This window comes from Cheilinus undulatus, linkage group 21 (assembly GCF_018320785.1).
Source record: "Cheilinus undulatus linkage group 21, ASM1832078v1, whole genome shotgun sequence".
NCBI classification, from domain to species: Eukaryota; Metazoa; Chordata; class Actinopteri; order Labriformes; family Labridae; genus Cheilinus; species Cheilinus undulatus.
In genome coordinates this window covers 37,597,997-37,620,860 of record NC_054885.1, presented here as the reverse complement: position 1 = coordinate 37,620,860, position 22,864 = coordinate 37,597,997, and the positions used below count along the sequence as shown (strand labels likewise).

The 22,864-nt window shown below is 39.1% G+C and overlaps 1 protein-coding gene and 1 long non-coding RNA gene across 3 annotated transcripts; one reads left to right on the top strand and one right to left on the bottom strand.

Annotated features, from left to right (window-relative positions):
* gtpbp1 (GTP binding protein 1) lies at positions 1–12,911 on the bottom strand. Of its 2 annotated transcripts, none has more exons than XM_041778435.1 (13): positions 12,479–12,911; positions 8,359–8,470; positions 7,564–7,744; positions 7,290–7,473; positions 5,067–5,231; positions 4,834–4,957; positions 4,588–4,702; positions 4,356–4,500; positions 4,039–4,221; positions 3,740–3,875; positions 3,215–3,393; positions 1,868–2,029; positions 1–987 (listed from the first exon to the last, which is right to left on the bottom strand). In XM_041778435.1, exons 1-13 carry the CDS (start codon positions 12,671–12,673, stop codon positions 868–870), a joined length of 2,001 nt encoding a protein of 666 aa, XP_041634369.1. In that variant the 5' UTR covers positions 12,674–12,911; the 3' UTR covers positions 1–867. The 2 variants fall into 2 exon arrangements, with proteins under 2 accessions (XP_041634369.1, XP_041634371.1); XM_041778437.1 differs by lacking the exon at positions 1–987 and adding an exon at positions 1,541–1,624.
* Positions 12,600–15,622, top strand: LOC121503866. The gene is made up of 2 exons (XR_005991402.1): positions 12,600–12,720; positions 15,483–15,622. It is a non-coding gene; the product is annotated as an uncharacterized LOC121503866 (long non-coding RNA).
* Positions 15,623–22,864: the final 7,242 nt, after the last annotated feature.

The following is a 22,864-nucleotide window of genomic DNA, read 5'->3' as shown; positions in this document are numbered from 1 at the left end:
TTGAGTAAAGCTTGTTTATTTCTGGTCAGTTTTTAAGCGGCAGAGTGTTTTTCAACGGTCACAACATGTTAACAGGCTTTAACGCATGGAGTACGAGAGTTAGAAGCAGCACTGCGTGATGAGCAGGTCTCATTATGATCAGAACTGGAGCAGTGAAAGGATAATGTGCTTTATCACTATGGTTATTACTGTGAGGTTTGAAACATGACTGAATGACAGAGGAAGCTTGAGAGAGAGCAGGCTGAATATCTGAAACCATGCCAGTTCGGCATGTTTGCCAAATAAATAACTGACACTTATAAAACCTTAACAGCTTATATCTTCCATATATCAAGAATTTAAAACCACTGCGTGCCCTCCTGCTACATTCATTGATGATTTGCATACAGTTTTTACAATGGCATCCTCCCAATCTGAACACGACTAAGCTAATTTACAGAAGCAGTATAAATAGTACATTAAATGTTTTTCATTGCAAGTAACACAGGGAATGCTGGGGGAGTTCCATTTATAGCTGCTCATATTGGTACTGGACCCTTGTTTTTGGGGTTTAGCCTCCCTCTCTGGTAAAAACATGACGATAGAAGGAAGTGTGGATAAAATGAGTCCATCCTGAGTGAGGCTAACTCCCCTAACCAGCTCCTTAAAACATCAAAACGTCCAAACAGTGAAGGCAGCTGACTAAAAACTGCATCTGTGCTGTGGTTTGAGACGAACCCCTTGTGTGTTCCCTTTAAATAAATCTGGTGTAAAAGGCAAGGAGTAGTCAGAGTGAGGGGAGTGTCTCACTGCAGATTTGTCATCGTTGGTGAAATGAAGACACTTGGAGAGTGGAGGGAGCGATGAACGGGGGGGGGGGGGGGCAGTTTAACAGCCTGCAGGTCCTGATGATGAAGAGGGGGGTGCTGTGGAGTTGGTGTTGCTGTTCTGGCCTTTTCCTTTGTGCCTCTGCCCGCCCCTTCTCCTGCCACCTCCTCCAGACTTTGGCTGCAGAGAAAGAACAAGACCACCTGAGTTCTGACTTAAAGAACAGAGGGGAAAAATGGCCCATGTCAATGTCTATCTAGCTCACTCAATAATTTAGAAACTTTTATATGGCTTTACAAGGTGTGCTAACATGTGCAAGGGCATGCGTGAGGAAAAACAAGAACACAAAAGCAAAGGAACCAGAAAATACAACTCTAGTAGCAGAAGAATACAAACAATTTAACCAACACAATTCACCCAAACATCACAAGAACAGACAGCAGCCCAGACAACACATGAAGCAAGCCACAGATGATGATCCATTAATAAGTGGAATTCCAGAAACCTGCTCTCACTGATTGTTAATCTGACAGTATCCTCATTTTATCTAAAGTTTGGCTTTTTAACAAGAAAAGCTTCTGGCAGTCACACAAAGGCACCAAGACAAATGCTCTGCTTTTCCATTTATAAGGGACAAACAAAATATGTCTGTCTCTCAAAATAAAGACAGCACTATGTGGACACCGCCATGTAAAGATCTGGTGAAACCGCATCACTCCATTCAGGTTGATTACTTCTCGTGTTTGTTTTAAACCATTTCTTTTACCTTATTCTCTTTGTTGCCCTCCTTTATCTGAGGGTCTTCCTCTCCCTCTCCCTTAGGAAGCAGCAGGCAAGCACAGGAGAGGGAGAGAGGGTGTGAAGGAGCGATGAAGAATGGCAGGTTAGCATGAAAACAATGGGAATGCAAAGGAGGATGTATTTAGTGATGGACAAGAGAAGAATGAAGGAGAAAATCAGTTAATAGGTCAGAAAAGAGCAGAAAAAGTTACAAGAATGAAATATAAAGAAGCAGAAGAAGACCCCACCATACTAAGCTGATTTTTGTGTGCTGTCTCACCTGTTGTACCACGGTTTGTCCTGCTGACAGTGCTATTGTTGCTGCGTCATCTCCAGCTGCTGCCGTGCCGTCCTCTTTTCGAAGCGGTGCCTTTTTTGTCGACTGCATTTTGATTTGTGGAGGTTTGGAGTTTGACGGCATGTTGTTTGTGGATTGTAGCAGCTGGAAAGATTTCAAGTTCATGCATGAGTTTCAGTTAAGTGGTGTTTAAAAGAATTAAATGACTATAAGAGCTTTGTTTCTGTGCTGGTCTGTATGCAACAGTTGGTGAAATTAAATGACCAGCTCTGAAATATGGATTTATAAATACATGCTAAATTAATTTCCTGGTAATTGTTATAAAGACAAGGAGTTGTCATGGCATTTCTTTGTATACAGGCAAATCATTTTAATGAGAAAATATATAGTACTCTGTGGAACTCTTAGCCTTGTTGGGCCAAAAACTGAGGCTGAAGTAAGCATAGTAAGCAAGACTGAGGGCACACTGGACAGGTAAGGAGGATTGACAAAAGGTAGTGCTCTGGATGTCCTTGCTTATTACCAGGGGCATGGGAAAATAGTATGTGGAAAAAAATAACAAAGTCCGCACATTTAGGGAGGAGTAAGGGGTAGGTGTGCCAAGTAAGCATGGTCTAGGGCCTTGGTTCCCAACCTGGGGTCCGGGACCCCCCAGGGGGGGCGTGAGGCTTTGTCTGCTTTGAGGCTGCCAAAAATAGATGTGCAAATATTGACTAAAACCATGATAAAACAGTAAGTAGTTTATGCAAAGGTCTTTAGATAATAAAAGCGTTCATAGACCTCTTTTTAGGGTTTTATCATTGAAACAATTTAAATCTTTGATCTTTGATTTAAATCTTTGATATTTGGTGTCAGTGTGTCACTATTTCTTCACTCTTGGGTCCTGGGGGGGCTCCGCTTTTCTTAGGTGCATGTAGGGGGGGCTTCAAGGAAAAATGGTTGGGAAACACTGGTCTAGGGTACCATCCAGGCGGGTAGTGGGGTTGCCACAAGCCCCTGGTCATGCTGTGGATGTCCCAAAGGCCCAAAAATTGCTGGCAGTCCTCAGGTGTATCACCCTGGCTGAAGGCCCGGACAAAAGAAAAGAAAAATCTTGACCTTGGCTACAGAGCTACACACGTGTATCAACGTGCTGAGCTTGACTTTGTCCGCCCTGCCAGCCCTCTCCAGCCCCGGGATGTGGCACTTTGGGCCCTGAGACAAATCCTAAGCACCCTCCATGCCTCATAATTCTGCGCAGTACTGAACATCTTTGAACTTCTACATGTTTAATCTTTTCCATCTGTTATCAGGATGAATCAGATCTTTGACCAGGCTGCATCCCTGTACCTTAGTGATGGTGCCCACAGCCTTGGTGCGTCCCTCTCTGAACACCAGTCTCTGGTCACAGTGCAGGTACTCAGGAGTTTTAATGAAGCGGAAGTGGACTGAAGCCTTGTCTCCTGTCCTTAAACAGTCTCTGTTCATGGACAGGATGGTGGCCGTCTGTCTTATACTGCCGCAGTGGACTGAGAGGAGAGGAACACAAGGGCACGAGTTAATGGGAGGACAAAACTTATCACTTTGTGCAACTCTTGAGCAGTTTAGCTGGGCTTGCAATTATTTTCAAGCTCCAAAAAGCACAAGTTTTTAATTTTGGTTTAAGAAAGCTTACTTCCTCTTTAAATTTTTTAATGTTTTTAGGAAAACATATTTTCCTCAAGGTAATCAGGTTAATACAAAGTCATTTTTTCAAAACAGCACTGGAGAACTTCTGGTTTAATGTACTGTTTTGTTTTTTTTTTTAAAGCAAAAATTTAAGAACAAAAATCAAGTCATTCTATTTTCTGATATTTTCTCTGCATGGTTACCCACCCATGGCCTGGTATCTCGGGGATATTGTAGTAGGATGATGCAGCACCAGGATCTCAGCCTCAAACTCCCAAGTTGCCTGCGGGCAGAGCTTTGGAGAAACCATTACCATGCCTTTCCTTATTGACGAGCGCTTGATCTTTAAAGAGAGGGGAAGAATTTATTAATCACCATCATCATTCTACTATCAATCCTGTGGTCAGTTGTTAAGATCAGATGAATAAAGGTTATTAAGAGCTTGTAAAGTGAGATGAAAAGGAGGAAAATATTAGTGAACCAAAAATTAAACATGGTGTTCCTACCTTTTTAAGAGCAAATGATGCCGTCTGACCACCTCTAACCTCCTTCACTGGCATTCTCTTACGATGAATAGATTTGACAGCGATGGGGATGAAGCTTCCCAAAGGGTCCGGCCCAAGCAGCATCGTGTCATTCAGACGTATTAGTCCACGTAAAGTAGTTCCTGATACTACAGTTCCCACTCCCTGAGACAAACAGCCACAGCCAGTGGTTAGATACCATTCCGCACGTCTGGTCTTTTTGAGTTTCAGAGTGATATTCCTTATTTGATTCACACAGTAAAATAAACTTATTAGAGATAAGTGAGTGGTCAGAGTACCGGGACAGAGTAGGTGTCATCTATCTGAAACTCAGCAGGCTGGTCATCTCTGTACGAGGTCCTGGAGGAGAGCAGGTTCAGGAACATCTTGAGCAGGTCCATGTTCTCACCGGTCACGTTTGAGATCTGAAAGATGGGGCACATCCTGGAGGGACAAAACACCCCAAAACACTGGTTACACAAAGAAGAATCACAACTCTGACTATGATTCTAGCTTGAACTAACTCAGTACCTCTCTGAACTGAAGTTTGATGCCGTTACTATGACATCGTCCTTGTTCTGAACCAGGACGGGGATCTTCCTGCAGCCAGGGGACTTCAGTAGCCTCTGCAGTAGCTTCAGTGTTTCTGTGATAACAAACACAGGGCCATGACAATTTTAGCACATGTCTTATGATGACATTCTTAATGTTTTTGGCTTCTGGTGTTTTGTTGTCCTTGAAAAGGTTGTTTTAAAAAAGTGACTCTGGAGCACCGACCTTGCAGAATGTTGGCTGGACACATGTCTATCTTGGTCACCACCACAAACACAGGCACATTCAGGGCCAAGGCCAGACCCAGGTGCTCTTTGGTCATCCCTACGATACCTGCATTACTGCCCACCTGGTTGAGTGACAAACAGAACATTTAAAAAAAAAAAAAAAAAAAAAAAAAACATTATTTAACCAAAAAAACTTGGAAAAGGAGGCATTTGTTTTTGATGCTTTCTGACCATGAGCATGCAGAAGTCAGGCAGGTGTCCGGTCATCCCAAACACAGTGGTCTTGAGGTATTTCTCATGGCCAGCCAGGTCTATGAAGGTGATGACTTTGGAGGATTTCTCACAGATTTTGGTCCAGTCCAGGCTTCCACCATGACTATCTGGTTTGTTCACCACCTGAGTCAAACAGACAAAGAGAATGGAAGTTAAATTAGAGCTGGGTAATATGAACTAAAATTTATAGGACTGTGTTTTATCATTATACTGTGGTTATGTAAACTGATATGGCAGTTTTAAAATAAAGACATTCTAACAACATGTCAAGTGGGAACTTTTATTGTGAAGAACTTGTTAAAAATATCCTGTTTATCACTGAATTAACTGAGCTTCAGCAGCAATATAATCAGTGGCATGTAAACAAAGCTACAGTATTTACAGCTCCTTCTTTGACCACAATCAGAGCCACAGCCCCTGTCTTTGAATCGAGTTTGACTTTGAAAAAGCCAGTCATCCATAAAAACTGGGGTAAAAAGCTCTCAATATTTCTAAAAATAATCTAGCACTTGCATAATTCAATGAATTATTTTACATATTGAACACCCTTTGATAGGTTGTAGCATTATTTTGAATTTAAATGTAATTAATTATTCATATATTTATTTTTGATGTTGCATTTTCTTCAATAACTGGGTTTTTACTAGGGCTGAATGATTTGGGAAAATAATCTAATTGTGATTTTTTTCCCCCAGTATTGCAAAAGCAATCTGATATGTGATTATTTCTTAAGTTCCTTATATTGTGTTTTTTTTTACCCACAAATACAAGCAACAAATAATTCTATACTATAACCAACACAAAATTAGATAAAAATAGGGCTAAACAATTTTTAAAAATATATCTAATCCTGATGATTTTGACTCTTTTTGCAAATTGGTTAGAAATTCATGTATTAAGGGGAGTTATCATTTAATTTATATGTCATCCTCTATGTCATTGAATGTGGATGATTGCATATTATGTAATAAATAACATCTCTGCTGCAAAAAAAGTTTTAAACAGGTATTTTGACACAAATTTGATTTGAAAATTGCAGGGGGTCATATTACGATTTAATCTAATTTTCGATTAAATGCTCAGCCCTAGTTTTTACAAAAAATCTTTTGTGTACCATTACACTCTCAATATAAACAAACTTTCAAGCAGTTGTGATGGAAATGGGGTTCAAGACAGAACAAGTTGATCAATTCAAACATGGAGCCGATGTCAAAGCCCCATGCAGATTTAATGTAAACAGTGACACCACTCAGGCACAGGGAAGAGATGGTGCCGTCTGACTGGTGAGTGTGGAGGTTGAGGTCCATATGTTGGAATTTATTTTGGACAACAGAGGCTTTGGCCTTTCATAGTCATGCAAATGGCATTTAAGGTCACCAAAAACATACTTAATAAAGTTGAAAACACCTCAATCAAGTCCAGTTGCCCCCTTAACAAAGATCTGGATAACCATGATCTTGATGACTGAGGATCTACACAGATATTTTGGAGAACCTCTTTCAGGGTGAACATTTCTAAAAACTTCCACTGCTGGGTTTATATAGAGACAAGAAAAGCAGCAATTTGGGCTTGTAGCATCTCACTGTGCACTGGTTTCTCCTCTGTTTGATTTCACTGATGTGGGATGTTGCCACTTTGTTTACAAGGCAACAGCAGCCAAACCTGTGATGGTGTCAGTGTTGCTAACTGGACGTTTGAGATGCTTACACATTCACACACACAGTTTCTCCTCCATGATGTTGATCAACAGAGATGCCTGAGTGGACCACAGAAGTCACTGCTGCACTCCAAAGACAAAAAAAAAACCCCACCAGTGTTGGCGGTTTAGGTGAAGAACTATTTCAGGGTAGTGGTAAAACTTTGAAATAAATGGTTATTGAAGAGCAGGCAAAAACTGTTCACACGTCAAAGACACCGTTGTTGTCTCTGAGTGAGCTGCTTCGCACAGAGACAGACACATGACTGTTGACGTGGTGTGCCCTTTAATGTGTTCAAAGCTGTTTTTGAGAACCTAGCTTGTGTGGACCGGATTATTTTTTAAATGAAAGGACGAAAACTTCAGTTTCAAGAATACCTGCCCCGCCGCAAGGTTAAACCTTTAAATTCTGACTTTAAACTTTTTATTTGACTATTTTTTCAGCAGCATGCCCAGCAGTCTACTCTCTGCTTTTCCATCCTCACCTGTCCCTCCTGGTCAAACCCCAGGATATCATTGCCTATGCTGCTGGTCCTGCCGCTCTCCATCTCGTGTTTGTGTCTGAAGAGTTTCTGGCGAGCGAAGCCTCTGCCATTGTCCAGCTCTCCATGTGTCAACACTCCAAGCAGAGTACTCTTACCAGCATCCACATTACCCACCACAGCAACCCTGAGGAATAGGAGCACCAAAATATCACCAAAACAGAAAAGATAGATGTGACTCTGTCTCATACAAGAAAATATAACCCTTCCCACTTACCTGACCTCCAGGAAGTCCAGCTCCCCCACACGTCGGCGGATCAGATAGTCTCGTACCAATCCAGCTGCCTCGTTGCGCTCACGGAGCGGAATAAGGTCAGCATCAATTTGCTCACACATGGAGTGCACTGTGGCTATGGAGGCCTCCATGTCCTTCTCGTCCAGACCCCAGTCACCACCATCTACAACAGAGAGATGGAGGAGGAGAGGAGCAAGATCCATGTATGAGCATGTGCTTTTAGAACGAGTTTGCATCATGTTAGTCCTACTTAAACTGGACTTTTAAAGTCTATGTAAACATGTTAGCTGACTGAAACTGTACTAAGAGGAAATACTCGAAGTCGGAGGTTGATTCACTCTTGCATGTGTTCTGTGTTAATGCTAAGTGTAACAGAAGTGGCATTGTTTGCCCTTAGACATCACCATAAGCTAGGGGGGGAGAACATGCATCATTCTACACCCACTTTAAAGGGTCATCTTGCAAAGTTGGACTTAATGAGGGAAGATAAATTGCACATTACTTTATTATGCAACTATCCAAAAGAGCTCTTAAACTGAAAAAGCCTTTTTCATAAGCGGAGAAACGCCTACAAGAATTTCAGCTGAATCCAGTGGAATTTTTGGATTAAACTTTTAGCAGAAAAAACATAAAGACAAGTACATCAGAAAACATGCTGGATCAAAGACTGAAGCAAAAAGATACCAGGAAGCTTCATCAAGCATTTGTTTGTAATAACTAATGTTTAGAGCCAACATGCTCTTCCTCAGGCCTAAACTTTTTTTGTGTTTCCCTCACCTGAGCCCATCCCGACCACATAGATGGTCTCTCCACATCCCTCCTCCATCCTGTCCCGGAGCTGTCGTAGTAACGAGTCATACTGCTCTCCATTTGGACTAACAAGAGCCAGCTGTTTGATCCATGCATGAAGAGAAAAGAGAAAAAAAGTTTGAGTAATCGCCCAAGCTGTTCTTAAACTGATGAAAATTTAAAGCAAACCCTTTAATCAGTGAATTGCAATCAGTTACATATCAACTGTTCTAAAATTGCGTGCTGTTGCAGAACATTTGGTAGTCTTAAACAGCGACGTGACTCGACTCCAGAGTAGGAATCTCTTCAGACTCTTCAGATATTTCTCTATCAGTTCACACAACTCTCATATTCAAAATGAAAGCCACAGTAGAAAGTAAACCTGCAGGGAGTGAAATGGGGAGTTCAAAGCTCCAAACACAAACACAGCTGTCTCTATTCCCATGAAGAACTTCAAGGCTAGATGTGTAGCAAAACCCTGCTGATGTAGCTGACCTAAAAAAGCTCCATTATCACTCAATACCACATTTAAACTGACGCACACTGGCTAGGTTTTTGTGGCAAAGATACAGTGTAGCCAATGATATCTAATTCAGAGCAACCATGAAAGATTTTCACATTTATGTAGCACAGAATGTATTTTTTGTTTTTGCAGTGTGACCTGCAAATTGAACAAACTTAACATTGCATTGTGAATGCATTGTTAAAGTTTTCTCATGCATTTGTGGCATAAAATAACGGCTATAATTAGGGCTGAACGATTTGGGAAAATAATCTAGTTGCAATTTTTCCCCCAATATTGTGATTTGATATGCAGTTATTTCTTAAGTTCCTCATCTTATGTATTTTTCAACAAACACCATCAATAAATCATTCTATATTGTACCCAACACAATATAAGAATAAATTAGGGCTTAAGTATTTTTTAAAAAATATGTAACCGTGATGATTTTGACTCTTATTGCAAATTGAATATGAATTGTTGCATTGAAGGGAGTAATCTCTTTTTTTGTCATTCTCATATATAATAAGAAAAATGTACAAAAACAAAGTATGATATGTAATGCATGATATCTCTGCTGCAAAAAATGGTATTTTGACATAAATTTCCAGTTAAAAAAATACTGCACCTTCTGTGATTTGAAAATTGCAGCAGGCCATATTGTGATTTGATCTAATTTTCGATCAATTGCCCAGCCCTTGCTATAATCCTTATACTGTTTACTTTACAAAATCCCTCAACATCAGCATGCAAACAATATAGCATGTTATTCTATAAATAGGATGCAAATAGTTTTCACTAGTTTAAAGTAGGGCTGGGCAATTTTCAAATCACAGAAGTTGCTATATTTCTTTAACTTAAAATGTGTCAAAATACCTGTTTAATGAATCAATTTTTGTAGCGGCAGAGATTTTCTGCACATTATGCAAACATTCAAGTGTCAATTTTTTACAGTGGTTTACAAAAATCCTCCTTTTTGTGTTTTATGTCTGTTTTTCTTAATCAAAATGAGTGACATAAAAATGATAATGCCCTCAAATAAAACAAATAACATCACATTTGCAATACGAGTAAAAATAGTTCACTCATTCTATCTAAGACTGATGAAGCCTAGCGTTACTTCACAAAAGTCACCCCAGCTACCACCAGCTGGTAGCCAGCCTCACCTGCCCCACCCCAGCCGCCTCCTTTATAGCTTAAAGCTTGTTGCACCCCCATATTCAGATTCATTGCTTCAGAAATAATTTCACTGTTTTCAATACACATGGTCTTATTTATGGTATTATGTGTTGCTTGAATTTGTCCAAAAATGCACAAACCCAAGAATAATCGTATATTAAATCGCAATATTTGGGGAAAAAAATCGCAATTAGATTATTTTTGCAAATCATTCAGCCCTAGCTTAAAGATTTCTATGACGTTACTGGTTGTTTAGTCTATAAAACATAAAATCACTGCCGGTTGATTTTGATTCCTAGACTGCTCATTTTTTGTGTCAATGGTTTTCATCATTAATGTTGAAAAGTTTATGCATGGTTTAAAATAAAAATGATTCATGACTCAGCTGGCCAACACAGTCAATTTGACATCTATGTTTATAATATCTTCTACAGTCTGAACTACAGCTCATTTATTTAGTATGGGGTGTTCTGTGTTATTTTAAGCACCTTGTCTGAGGGAACCGCCCTAAATACCTGCTGTTGTTATGTAAAGTCCAGAAGAAACTGTAAGTTCTTTATGGTAACAAAGGTGTGTATCAATTACAATATCAGCTAAAATATGTTTAGAAATATTTTCATATTAGCTATTGGAATAAATCCACCCTCATGCATCCCTTAATTCCCAAATTCCCTTAAAAAACTCAAATGTAAAAAAAGAAAAGTTAAAAAACATTTTTGAAGTGTAAATACATTGTATAGATGTTAGTGTAAAAATGTAGAAGGTAAAATTAAAAGGTCGACTAATTTAGGTAGGTAGTAAAGGTAGTAAAGCTCTGCTTAATAACAGAGCCAACTCTGTCCATAAGTAGGCTGGATAAAAGTTTATCAAACATCATATAAAAGACACAAACTGAAGACCAAAGGTGAAGAAGGGACTGCCAACCTGATGCAACCCTGTGAAATTTTTATGTACGGCAATGTAACATCACTTAAATGTGAAATTTGACCCTTCAAGACACAGCCCATCTCATTAACAGCATTATGTAACTCTGAACATTTTTATCTCAGTCCACTTTTCCATTTGGTTCTTTAACTACGAAATACTTTAATCATATAAGACCATTATCCAAACTATTGTTGCTTCCTTTGTCCTCATTTTTTTCTGCTTGCTGAACTGGAAGTGGCCCCACAGGCTGGACAGGTAGTGGACCAGCAGGCTCACCTGATAACAGTATGTTGTTGCCCTGCATTTCATCAGCCTGTGTTTGTTGTACTCAGGTTATTAACACTCCATGTCAAATCAGTGTTACAGTTTGTTTGACACCATAGACATTAAAGTTGCTCTGCCTTGCTTTTTAAGAGAGTCAATATGTGGATGTTTACAGACATAATTAAGTAGCATATGGTACACAGAGCTGAAGGTAACCAAGATGATGTTATGGTTTTAAGAGTGACCGTGTTAACTGGTGCCTTCCAGTCAAATTGTGTCTATGGTTGTTATTGCAGCTATGGAAACCTGATTCTGCCATAGAAAAATAGTACATTTCTTGATTATTATGAGATAAAAAGCCCAAAATAAGAGGTGTAAATTAAGATATTTGACAGTTTTTATTTTTATATTGTAATTTAGACTTTATATCTCATATTTATAACTCAGCCTTGATTTATACTTCTGTGTCAAATCTATGTGATATCATATGGTGTAGGTTTGTGTAGCCCTGGACTTTTACATGTTGTCTGACCTCATGATGGTGCTGGCCACTATGGCATAGATTCAACACAACTTTTCATAAACAATATCAACTGGAAGGAAGGTGGATGGAGTCATTTTTGAATAAAAACCCAATTACAAATAAGAATGATTAAATTTCCTTTAGAAATAACAGTGAATGCAACCCTACTATATGGTGAAATTCAAAGCAGACAAAAACATAAATGGTTATCTTTATGTGGCCCATCCAGGAACATTATAACACTTTCTCTCTGGCATTGCCAACACAAAAACTGCGGCTGTAAAGGAGCAATAGCAAGTTCTTCATATTTTTGCATATTGCAACAAACATATTCTGTGCCTGTTTCATTTTTGCTTCTCTCTGTAAACTTATTCTGTATTTTGTGCACCTGACATCTATACGATAAAGATTTTGAAAAAAAAAAAAAAAGACGCCGGTTAACATGGTCACTAATTAAACCATAACACCATATGTTCGGTTAGCAGGTAGCTAGCGTTAGCCGCTTCAGGCTATTTCATCTAACGTAGCAAAGAGAATTGCCATAGTACTGAGAGCCTGTCGTTCATATATTTCGCTGTAATAATACATACTAGTTAAAGTATTGAACAGCATACAATGCTTGTATTTATATAGTTATAAACAAAATAACATCATTGTTTCATTCATTCATTTCCAGGAGCGGCTAGCGTTAGCTTAGCATGGCCTAGCTTTACCTTGTTGGTGAAGTCAACCCCGCGCTCCTCGGACTCGCCATTCATCATGTCCCCGTCCTCGAAGCACTCGTCCCCGGCGTCGTCCACGCCGCATCCTCCCCTCTCAGGAGCGAAAATGCTGGCCGGGACCAAGGCGTCAGCTAGCATGGAGCTCGGGTTTAAACCCGGCTCATGTGCCGCTGCTATCGATGCCATTTCTATGCCAGCCTTGCAGAGATGAATTTGAAGCTGTTGTACTGACGGTTAGTAACCACACACCCTACTGTACACACAACCACGGAGCACCGCAACCTGCACGTCAGAAATCTGCGCAAATAAGGCAGTAATGGTGAACAGGTTCACTTCACATTAGACACACGATACAAGGACAAACCACACTTTTAAATGCTATTGTTTGGCATCCAAGCCATTTAAAAATAAAAGCACTGGCACCAGTTTATCAATATTGATGAGGAAGGCGTGCAATAGCCCGCCTTTTGTCCTTTTGCACCAATGGAGTTGTAGTTTTTATTAATACATCTACAGAGGACCAATAGTAGAGAGGGGGACGTTCATATGATTACATGATGGGACAAACCCTCAACAGGCTGCAGGGCTGCTGTTTGTTTATTATGGTGCAATCACTGTGTAATACTCCTCTATCACACATTATACCTGTTAGAGCAAGCAGACTGTATACTTTTGATTAATTAGTGCCATTATTAAAACATTACACTCTTTAGTCTGCTTTTCTTGTTTAAACTATACTCATTTTACAGCCTCTTAAGTTTGTTCTGACAAAACAACCAACTCAATTTTATGGAAAACTTAAAATTAAAGTTGATACAAAATCTGTATAGTCTGAACAAGGGAAATAATTGATCCAGTAATACTTGTTACTTTATTTATGAAACTTTGAGACAGGTAAAGAGCATAAATCACAGCTGAATGCTGAATTTCTTTTCCATCATTGATATTTCATCATCCACCAGGTAACAGGCATTTGCTTTTCCTGTTAAGGATCTTCTAGGGTTCAAATATCAAGGAAATAGTTGCTCAGACCAAACAATTCTGTTTTTTATTATATTAGAAGTATAATTATTGAAGCATTACACACTCCTATTATCTATTTTTCCTTTCTGAATCAAAATGTGAAAATGAATATGAAAGTTACTCTCTAGCCCCCTGATAAGCTTGTTCTGAAAAGTAACCAGCTGGTTACATATTTTTAAAAAAGTGTAATATATTCTGAATGAAGTTAAAGGATTTTAATTAATTTTAAAATAAGAGCTAAATACTGAATTGCAGTAAAGTTTCTTACAGTCTTTATCAAACTTTGAGATAAGGGAAACACCAACCCAGGGCAGAGTGCTCCGTTTCTTCACAGTCATTGACATTTCATCATCCACAGTTTCAGATTAGAAGCTAGGGTAAATTTATTTGTAAATCACATTTCAGCAACAAGATGATTTAGCATGCCTCATACGAGACATCGGATCATAGTGATAAAGGAAACACATGAGAAGAAAATATTTAAAATGTTATTAAGACAGCCAATAAAACCCACAAAACAAGAATTAGACAGAAAAAAGCCCTAAATATTGTTTAGGATCTTCTATCATCCAAATATGATTAATAACTATGTATCCCCCACTCACCTACAATGGTTATTCAGACCAAGATTTAGGAGTATTTTATTACTTTTAGGGGGAAATTCAGCCGTTACAGCACATCATAGCTGCAGGACAGAATATAAACAGAAGTATGTATGAAAATAAGAAATACAAATCAAACAGGAGCATGAAGTACAACATGATTAGGAGAAATAAAGCAATTTTTAGATCAATAAGCATTATTTTCATGAGAAAACTCAGTGTATTGAAGAATTAAGTTTTGCAAAAGTGTCAGGTTAAAAACAATAGGCGAATACGCCTCCATGCACAGTACAGAAAAGTCAGAGAAAACGTCACAATAGCCCAGGTGTTTATTTACGTCTGTCTATGTAAGGACCATGACAGGTAGACAGGTGATAAATAATATTCAAAAGCAAGGCTTGGAGTTTGTTGTTCTTTTTCTTACTGCTTTTTCAAAGTATGACACAAAGAATTTCAAGTTGTTTTTATTGTTTGATTGTTCTTCTAGTTCTAGACCAATTATGTTGGGGTCCAGGTGAAAAAAGCCTTTCAGAGTAAAATGTTCCTACATTTTAACTCTGGTGTGACTGATTTTTTTCAGCACAGACTGAGAAAAAGGATGTGAAGTGTTGCCTAAAGAAAACTGAGAAGAGAAAACATACTTCTCTTAATCTAATATGGGAAGTACTTATTATAGTATGTCCCCTTCAGACAGCATCGCTGCATACTCCTCTGTTAGATAATAGAATAATAAAACTGACAAATCTTTTTGTTTAGCAGCTGTCTTCTATTACATTTAAGGTCATGAATTCAGCTTTTAAAAGTACATATCAAATAGAAAATAAACAGGGGGACGTTTAAAGGTCAGTGACTGTTTACAGGATTAAATGAAGGAAATATAGAAAAGTGCTTCTCATGCTTTTTAGTAGTGCAGCATTGACATTCCCTTTTACAACCACTAGAGGGCGCTGATTAAACTCATGTTTCTAAATGACCAGCCACCATCCCAGAACTACATCAGACACAGGATTGTACCTGAAACTAATGAAACAACACTAAAATGAAATAAAATGAATTTAAAACATCCAAAGAGACAGCAGCTATCTTTACTAAAGGTTTCTATAATTTTGTACATGCTTATATGTTTAATTAAGACTATCACTCATTTACATCTACTCTCAAAATTACAAGGATGAACAGTTCTGTACTCAAAAATCATGTCAAAGTTTCCTACCACTTTATTCTTCAAATCTTCCAGTTCTGACCTAAATAAATTTTTGGTATTTAACAGAATTTGTGTCCTTCACTTTGTAGAAGTCTTCGCAGAAACACCCCAGTAAACATGAGGACCTAAGGTCAGTTGGACTTAAGGCTTTGCTTCTTCTCCTCAGGTCCCAGGTCCCCAATGTATAGGACTCACAGCAGGATGCATACCTGGAAAGATGGGTGTGGCCAATGTCTGTTTGTTTCACAGCATTTACTCCTACCTGCACAAAAGCATTTTAATAAATAAGCATGTCTTACTTTTTAATCTTTGTAAGGTTTTTGTTTCATTTGTACATGTAAATAGATGTTTCATGTTATATGGCTAAGAGGCTTATATCGGAGGATTGAATCTCCCTTCGGATAAAGGAAGTATTCATGCATCCATTCATCTGTGCAAAATGGTAAATGGATTTAAGTTTGTGTAGCTCTTCTCTCATCCATCCCATCCATCCATCCATCCATCCATCCATCCATCCATCATCCATCCACTTTATTAAGCCCAGCTCATCCATCCATCCATCCATCCCAACCCAACCCAACCCCATCCATCCATCCATCCATCCATCCATCCATCCATCCATCCATTCCAACACAACCCAACCCCATCTATCAATCCATCCATCCATCCATCCATCCATCCATCCATCCATCCATCCATCCATCCATCCATCCCAACCCAACTCCCTCCATCCATCCATCCATCCATCCATCCATCCATCCATCCATCCATCCATCCATCCCAACCCAACTCCCTCCATCCATCCATCCATCCATCCATCCATCCATCCATCCATCCATCATCCATCCATCCATTCCAACACAACCCAACCCCATCTATCAATCCATCCATCCATCCATCCATCCCAACCCAACTCCCTCCATCCATCCATCCATCCATCCCAACCCCAACTCCCTCCATCCATCCATCCATCCATCCATCCGTCATCCATCATCCATCCACTTTATTAAGCCCAGCTCATCCATCCATCCATCCCAACCCAACCCAACTCCATCCATCCATCAATCCATCCATCCATTCATCCATCCATCCATCCATCATCCATCCACTTTATTAAGCCCAGCTCATCCATCCATCTGGAGAAGGAAACCTTTTCTAATGTATTTATAATCAATACTTAATGGCACAAAAACATTGAGATAGTTCCTCTTTACTTTTGCACTCTTAAAGGTTATGAATATAAAAATATATACTGTAAATATTTTCATTCACTCATTAATTGATAATTATTTGTATTTGGAAAAATGAAGCATGTCACCTGTCAACACATTCTGAAGTATTTATAGTGTGAACGAATTTGCAAAGCTCATCTTCAGCTGTGCCTTTAAGATCCATCAGAATCAGTGAAACTGCCAAACATTCAGGCTCATTTTAGTACAGTATGACAATAAATCATGTGAATTCTCTTACGGATGTATAATGAGATAGTGATTCTACAAAAACACCAATCTGTGTGTGTGTTCCTCTGACTATGTGAGAGGTCTGTGTGTCTAAATCTGCTGACGGTCTTGAGACCGGGTCTGGAGGCGAGAGGAAACATCAGATCTTTGTGCCACACTGAACTTCTTAAGCAAGAATCCTTTCTGCAGGCGGACACACAAATCAGTACTGCGAGTCTCTCCTCAGGATCGCAGTGTTCCTTATAAAAATCCAGCCTAAATTTAATTCATCATCCAGCAGATTAAATAATAAGGGACGTAGCAGAAACATAACGGCAGAGGTCAGTTCAGTCAGAGCTGTGGCTCTCACTCTGACAGCTCTCTTGGGCACTGGCAGACGTCAGCTGTTCAATATGAGAGCAACCTCACTCTGTTTATCGGGGGAAATGAAGAACCAACAGCTGAATGAAGTTACACACATGTACACTGAACAGACTGTAAAAGCAGATGTTGTTGGTAATCAGCCGACAGACGGGTCAGCAGAAATAATCAAACACTTCTCTTCTCTTAAAGACCTTTGGCATGCTTTAACAGATGTGTTTTCTCTGTTTAGTTAACACTGAAAACTTAAGGCAGACAAACAGATTACTGTTATCACTGTGTGGGTGTTCGTGTGAGAAGAAAAATAGGGATTATTTCTCATGCTTCAGTTTTTATGTCTGAGGTTTCAGTGACCTATTCCTTACAGAAGCATGCATCTTACAGTTCGAGTTTATAAATGTTTTCACCCCAGGAACAATTAAAAAAAAAAAAAACCTAAACATTTAATGTAAAACTTAAAATAAAAGTCCACCCTGATGGAAGCCCACTTCACTGACACCTGTCTGGTGTTGCTGCATGCTTTGACAAATAAAAGCCAGTTCTTTCTTTGAGACACTTACGATTAAACATCCCTGAGAGTTTTCCTGAAGGCAGATGAAAATGTGGAAATGATTTTATAAGAACTGGTGAGCAGCCTGGAATATGGAAAGGTTTTCTGTCGTGTATGAATGCTTGTGAAAGAGTAAGTTCAACAGATAAATCGACCTCTAAAGTTTTAGAAACAGACTAAGAGCTGGAGATGAGCTGCCTCCTTTCAAACATCTATGACATGTCCTCCTAATCGAATTAGTTGCATGCCTAATGATGCAGACATATGTACAACAGTCAGCCATGGTTTCATCAGAATGAAAGCATTAGAAGCTCATAAGTGTCCTCTTCCATTCTGGAAATGCTGTCTCAAACTTTTCGGGTCAGTAAAGTAATAGGCAAAGACTTTTTATCCATGCCATGTGATTACGACCATTTCAGACTGGGTGCATGGCAGCTTGGTCTTGGTGGCATGCCACTTGATTTTAATCAGTGTGCATGTCAACAGTTCAGGGCTTCAGACTGCCCTTTCTGAGCACCACGTCTCATGCACAGAGAATGTAGAGAATAGGAGGCTCACCTGTTTTTCCACAAGCTGCGTACATGTCTGCAAAAACAGACATAAATATGGTAAATCGAGAGTAATAATTATCTTCCGTAGCTGATCTGTACATTCACATCTCATGTTTGCAATGTGCAAAGATGTCGTCTAAACTTTCATTAGCTCTTCATGGATAATTGGAAGGATTTAAGGAGAAAGTTTGGTCTCATTTGAAGAGATGGCATTCACTTTAGAAGGTATATCTAAAAATACAGCCTTGCTGGTAATTGTCTATCATAACTTTGTCTCCACCAGAGGCCTAGAGCCTTCTAACTGTTGTTTTCCTCCAGTTATGAAGATGTTTTGTCATAGCTGTGTTTATTCTCTATTAAAAAAATGCCTCCATTTCCTCTCATAAAGTCCATCTTCTACACTAAAGAAGTGATTCTTATCCTCAGAAGTGATTGGTTGGATTACAGTGCGGTGTGGTAGAGCTGGTATCAGGATGAGTTTGGTGTGACCATGGGATCAGTGAAGACATTGTGTTCATGTTTAAACCCCCATGAGGATGATTTTCTATCCTTAAGCACTCACTGTGTGTGGTTCTTTTGCCTTGAACTTTACCAAACAAAACTTGTTGCTAACCGCGTGCCAGACAGGAAGTAATCAGATTGTCACCATGTGCTTCAGACGCTATCGCTGTCATCTAAGAGAGGCAAAGGACAGTGACAAAGCAGATCTGACAATCTGGAAACAGGACATAATAAATGAAATAAAATCATACAGGCCCAGAATGAGTGCAGGGAAACTTTTTAACTGGATGATCAGGACACATTCATCTTCATGGTTGGATCTGGTTAGAATCATCCCACCTTTTAGAGCAGGATTTTTACTTTGAATCTACTGGGCTGTAAATTCCTCATAGGGCTTTCACCTGATAGTGGGTGTGTTAAAGTTCGTTATTTGATTTGAGTGAAAAACCCTACCCCACTGTCTAAATATCTAAAATAAGTTGGCAGCCTCAGGATTTCCCTGGTTTCCAATGCACTTCTCTTTTTCGCTTCCAAATCCAAATGTTTCCAAAGTTTGTTTTTTTTTTAATTTAGACAGTCCCTCCTCTCTCTTGGCTCAAAATATGACTGAATATAATCAGGTTGCTATTCTTTTTGATGTCACTGATCATTTAAAATAATGAAGCTGCCATAGTTTTGAAACACATGGTATTTAGAGATAAAGATGTTTTTGACAACCTCAATTCAGTCATGCACCGGTACAGAAGCCTGGAGGGCAAAAAAAGCAAATAATGGCAGCTGCCATTGGCCACTATGTGGAGCTGCAGCTTTATTCTCCAGCTCTGGCATGTTTATATCACCATACAACCACAAAAAACCTGAAATGTACATTTCAAATGTATGTTCTTGTAATCTTGACCTCAATTGCACAGGAATGCTATTTAAACCAGTAAAATGGAAAAAATCTGAGCCAGACCATGGCATCTGTGCTGTTTACATAGCAGTAAATCTATAGTGGAAGAGTATATTTCTCCTTTTAACTGCCACCTGGATGAAAATCCACAAAAGTATGGGTGGGGTTATGTCTATATGATGTATTGGGGTTAATAATGCTGCTGTTTGGAAGTAAAGGGCAAGAATTTATTGGTTAAGTGCTAATCAGCTAAGTGGCTAACCTGACACGCCAGATGACAGCGTTTGGGAAAGGGCAGAGGCTTTGAAAAAAATCCTCTGAGGGTGATTGGATGAACGTTCTGTCCGTCACATCTTTACGGACCAATCAGAGCAGCATAACACGTGACATGGCTGCTCCTGCATAACCGCATAACATGAACCATGGCCACTGTAGACATGTCATTACACGACTTTTGTCATGTTTTTAAAGAAAAAAACTCACTGCTGTTCTTTGTTCTTCTTTTAATGAATAAATGTCGCCAAGTTCTGATAAAACTGCCGCTTTAGCAGCATCCACGCTAATGTCTTCTGCCATAACGGCACCAGCCTCTCGTTGCTGCTCGCTTACGTCATGACTCCACCACGCCCAAAAGTACTGCCCCTCAACGCTGATTGGTCCTGTCACTTTCTCTCAGGGCTGGCCCCGGGTTCAGATGGGAGCTTTGCAAGATGGATTAGCCAGTGAGAATCATGGAAACGGGAGAATCCATCTGCTTTGCTAGGTTACTAATCGGCTATTTCAGGCTGATTTATTTTTATTTAACCTTCATTTTACCAGGCTAGCCCCACTGAGATCAAAGATCTCTTTTTCAAGGGGGACCTGGCCAAGAATGGCAGCAATGCAGTTTCAAAATCAAACACACTCAAGCTCATACAGTACATAATAAACAACAGGTACATTGATAATAAGACATCAACTAAAACAATGGCATACAGACAGTTTGATTTCAAGAGTTTTTACTAAAGATTTAAAAACATTCAGAGACACCAGGTTCTGCAGGTTAAATTCAGTCTGCAGATTGTTCCATGCAAAAGGAGCAGAAAACCTAAAAGCTTTCTTTCCCAGCTCAGTTCGGACTTTGGGAACAACAAACTGCACAAGGTCAAACGAACGCAAGTTGTGCAATCCATCCTTCACGATCAACAGAGAGGAAAGGTATTCCGAAATGTTGCCTAGAATGGCTTTATAAATGAAGACATACCAATGTCCAAGACGACGTGTGCTTAAAGAAGTCCAGATGACTTTAGAATATAAGATACAAATGTGAGTAAGAAATCCACAGTTAGTGATAAATCTCAGAGCTCCATCATAAACACTATCCAACATCTGCAGACTCTGAGCAGAAGCATTCATGTACAATACATCACCATAGTCAAGAACAGGTAAAAAGGTAGACTCAACAAGTCTCTTTTTGACCTTAAAAGAGAAACAGGGCTTGTTTCTGTAATAAAAACCAGGGAAAACCTTCAGCTTTTTAGCAACATACCGAATGTGCTCCTTAAAAGACAAGTTTTCATCAAGCAAAAACCCTAGATGTTTAAAGGAAGAAACCAACTCATTTTCTTGACTGTCCTTTGTAACAATGATTATCACTAGTTAAAGGAAAACTGTCATATGTCTCTCTCAGTGTTTTGGGGCTGTGATGTTGGTTAAAGGCGGTCATAGTCTGCGAAGGTTAACTCAATATTTAAAGTCAGGATTAGGAGAAGTCTGTTTGGTGTTACTGTCTACAGAGACAATGGAGCGTCTGACAGGATTACTCTGCTGTCTTTTGCTCCTCTCTGGGTTTTCTTTCTCTGATGGCTTTCTGTAGAAGTATAGCAGCCTGTCTCCTCATCAGTTAGAGCAGGGGTGTCAAACTCAAGGCCCGGGGGCCAAATACAGCCCATGGAACGATTATATCTGGCCTTCAAGATCATTTCATATTTGTATTATAACTGGCCCAGCAGTATGAGAGGTCTGTAGATTTCCTGAATATCCTTGTTAAGCCATAAAAACTTTTCATTTCATGCTTTGACCTTTTCAACTCATAATTTGGACTTTATGTCACATTTTTTTCTTTTAGATTCCCAATTTTAAATTTTAAGTCATATTTTTAACCTTTTCAACTCATTGCTTTGGCTTTTTAATTCCAGACTTTTAAACTCATGATTTCTCATATTTTGACATTTTAAATCAATATTTTTTACTTTATATATAATATTTTGACCTTTTATACTCCCAATTTTATATTTAAGTCATATTTTTAACTTTTTAAGTCATCATTTTGAATTCTAGATGATATTTTGACATTTTCAACTCCTAATTTTGGCTTTTTAATCCCATATTTTGACCTATCAGACTCACAATTTGAAATCTTAAGTAATATTTTGACTTTTAAACTTATGTTTTCAAATTTGATCTCATATTTTGAACTTTCAAACTTCTGATTCTAAGTTTCTCCTCATATATTTGCTCTTTTAAAACATTATTTTTCTATTTTTAATAGTGTGTTCTGATGTTTTGAACTATTAAATTGGAATTTTTTTTTCTCAGATTTGAGCCATTAAACATATCATTTTCACGTTTTTGAATTTCCAGATGATTTATCATCAGTGCTGTGTTTTTTCATATTTTATTACTAGTGAAAATGAGGTTAAGAGTTCTGGTTAAATGTTGACCCTGTTAGGCTCTCAGGTTAGACCTGAATCCAGAATCTGGGCCCTGCTGTGATTGGGTTTGACACCCCTGAGTTAGAGGATCCAGTGAAACAACAGGAGGTATCTCTGCATTAATGCGTGAAGTGATTATGGTTCATAATTAGTGCATTAGATTTTTATATTACGTTAATTGCATCCTTTATTTTTCCTTTCAGGATACGTTGGTTAAGCTACGCCAGCGTCTCCCTGCAGCCACAGTGAGTAGAATAAATCTACCACTGCTTCTTAATGTCTCATCTCAGTCAGCTCACACTGTCATTGTTCAAACATTTATTATAGCAACATAAGTTTGGCATCAGACCCTGACTTCATCCCTCCTCATAGATTTATTTTACATGCAGAATTTGAGGAGTAATGAGGTAGCATCCTAACCTCCCATCAGAGCCTGCAGGTGGATGCTGGGGTGGAGGAGGGATGAAAGAGAGAGTGCAGTGCTGATTCAGGACAGCTGACAAACGCAGAGCAGAGGAAGAGACTGGAAATCCTGCAGTTT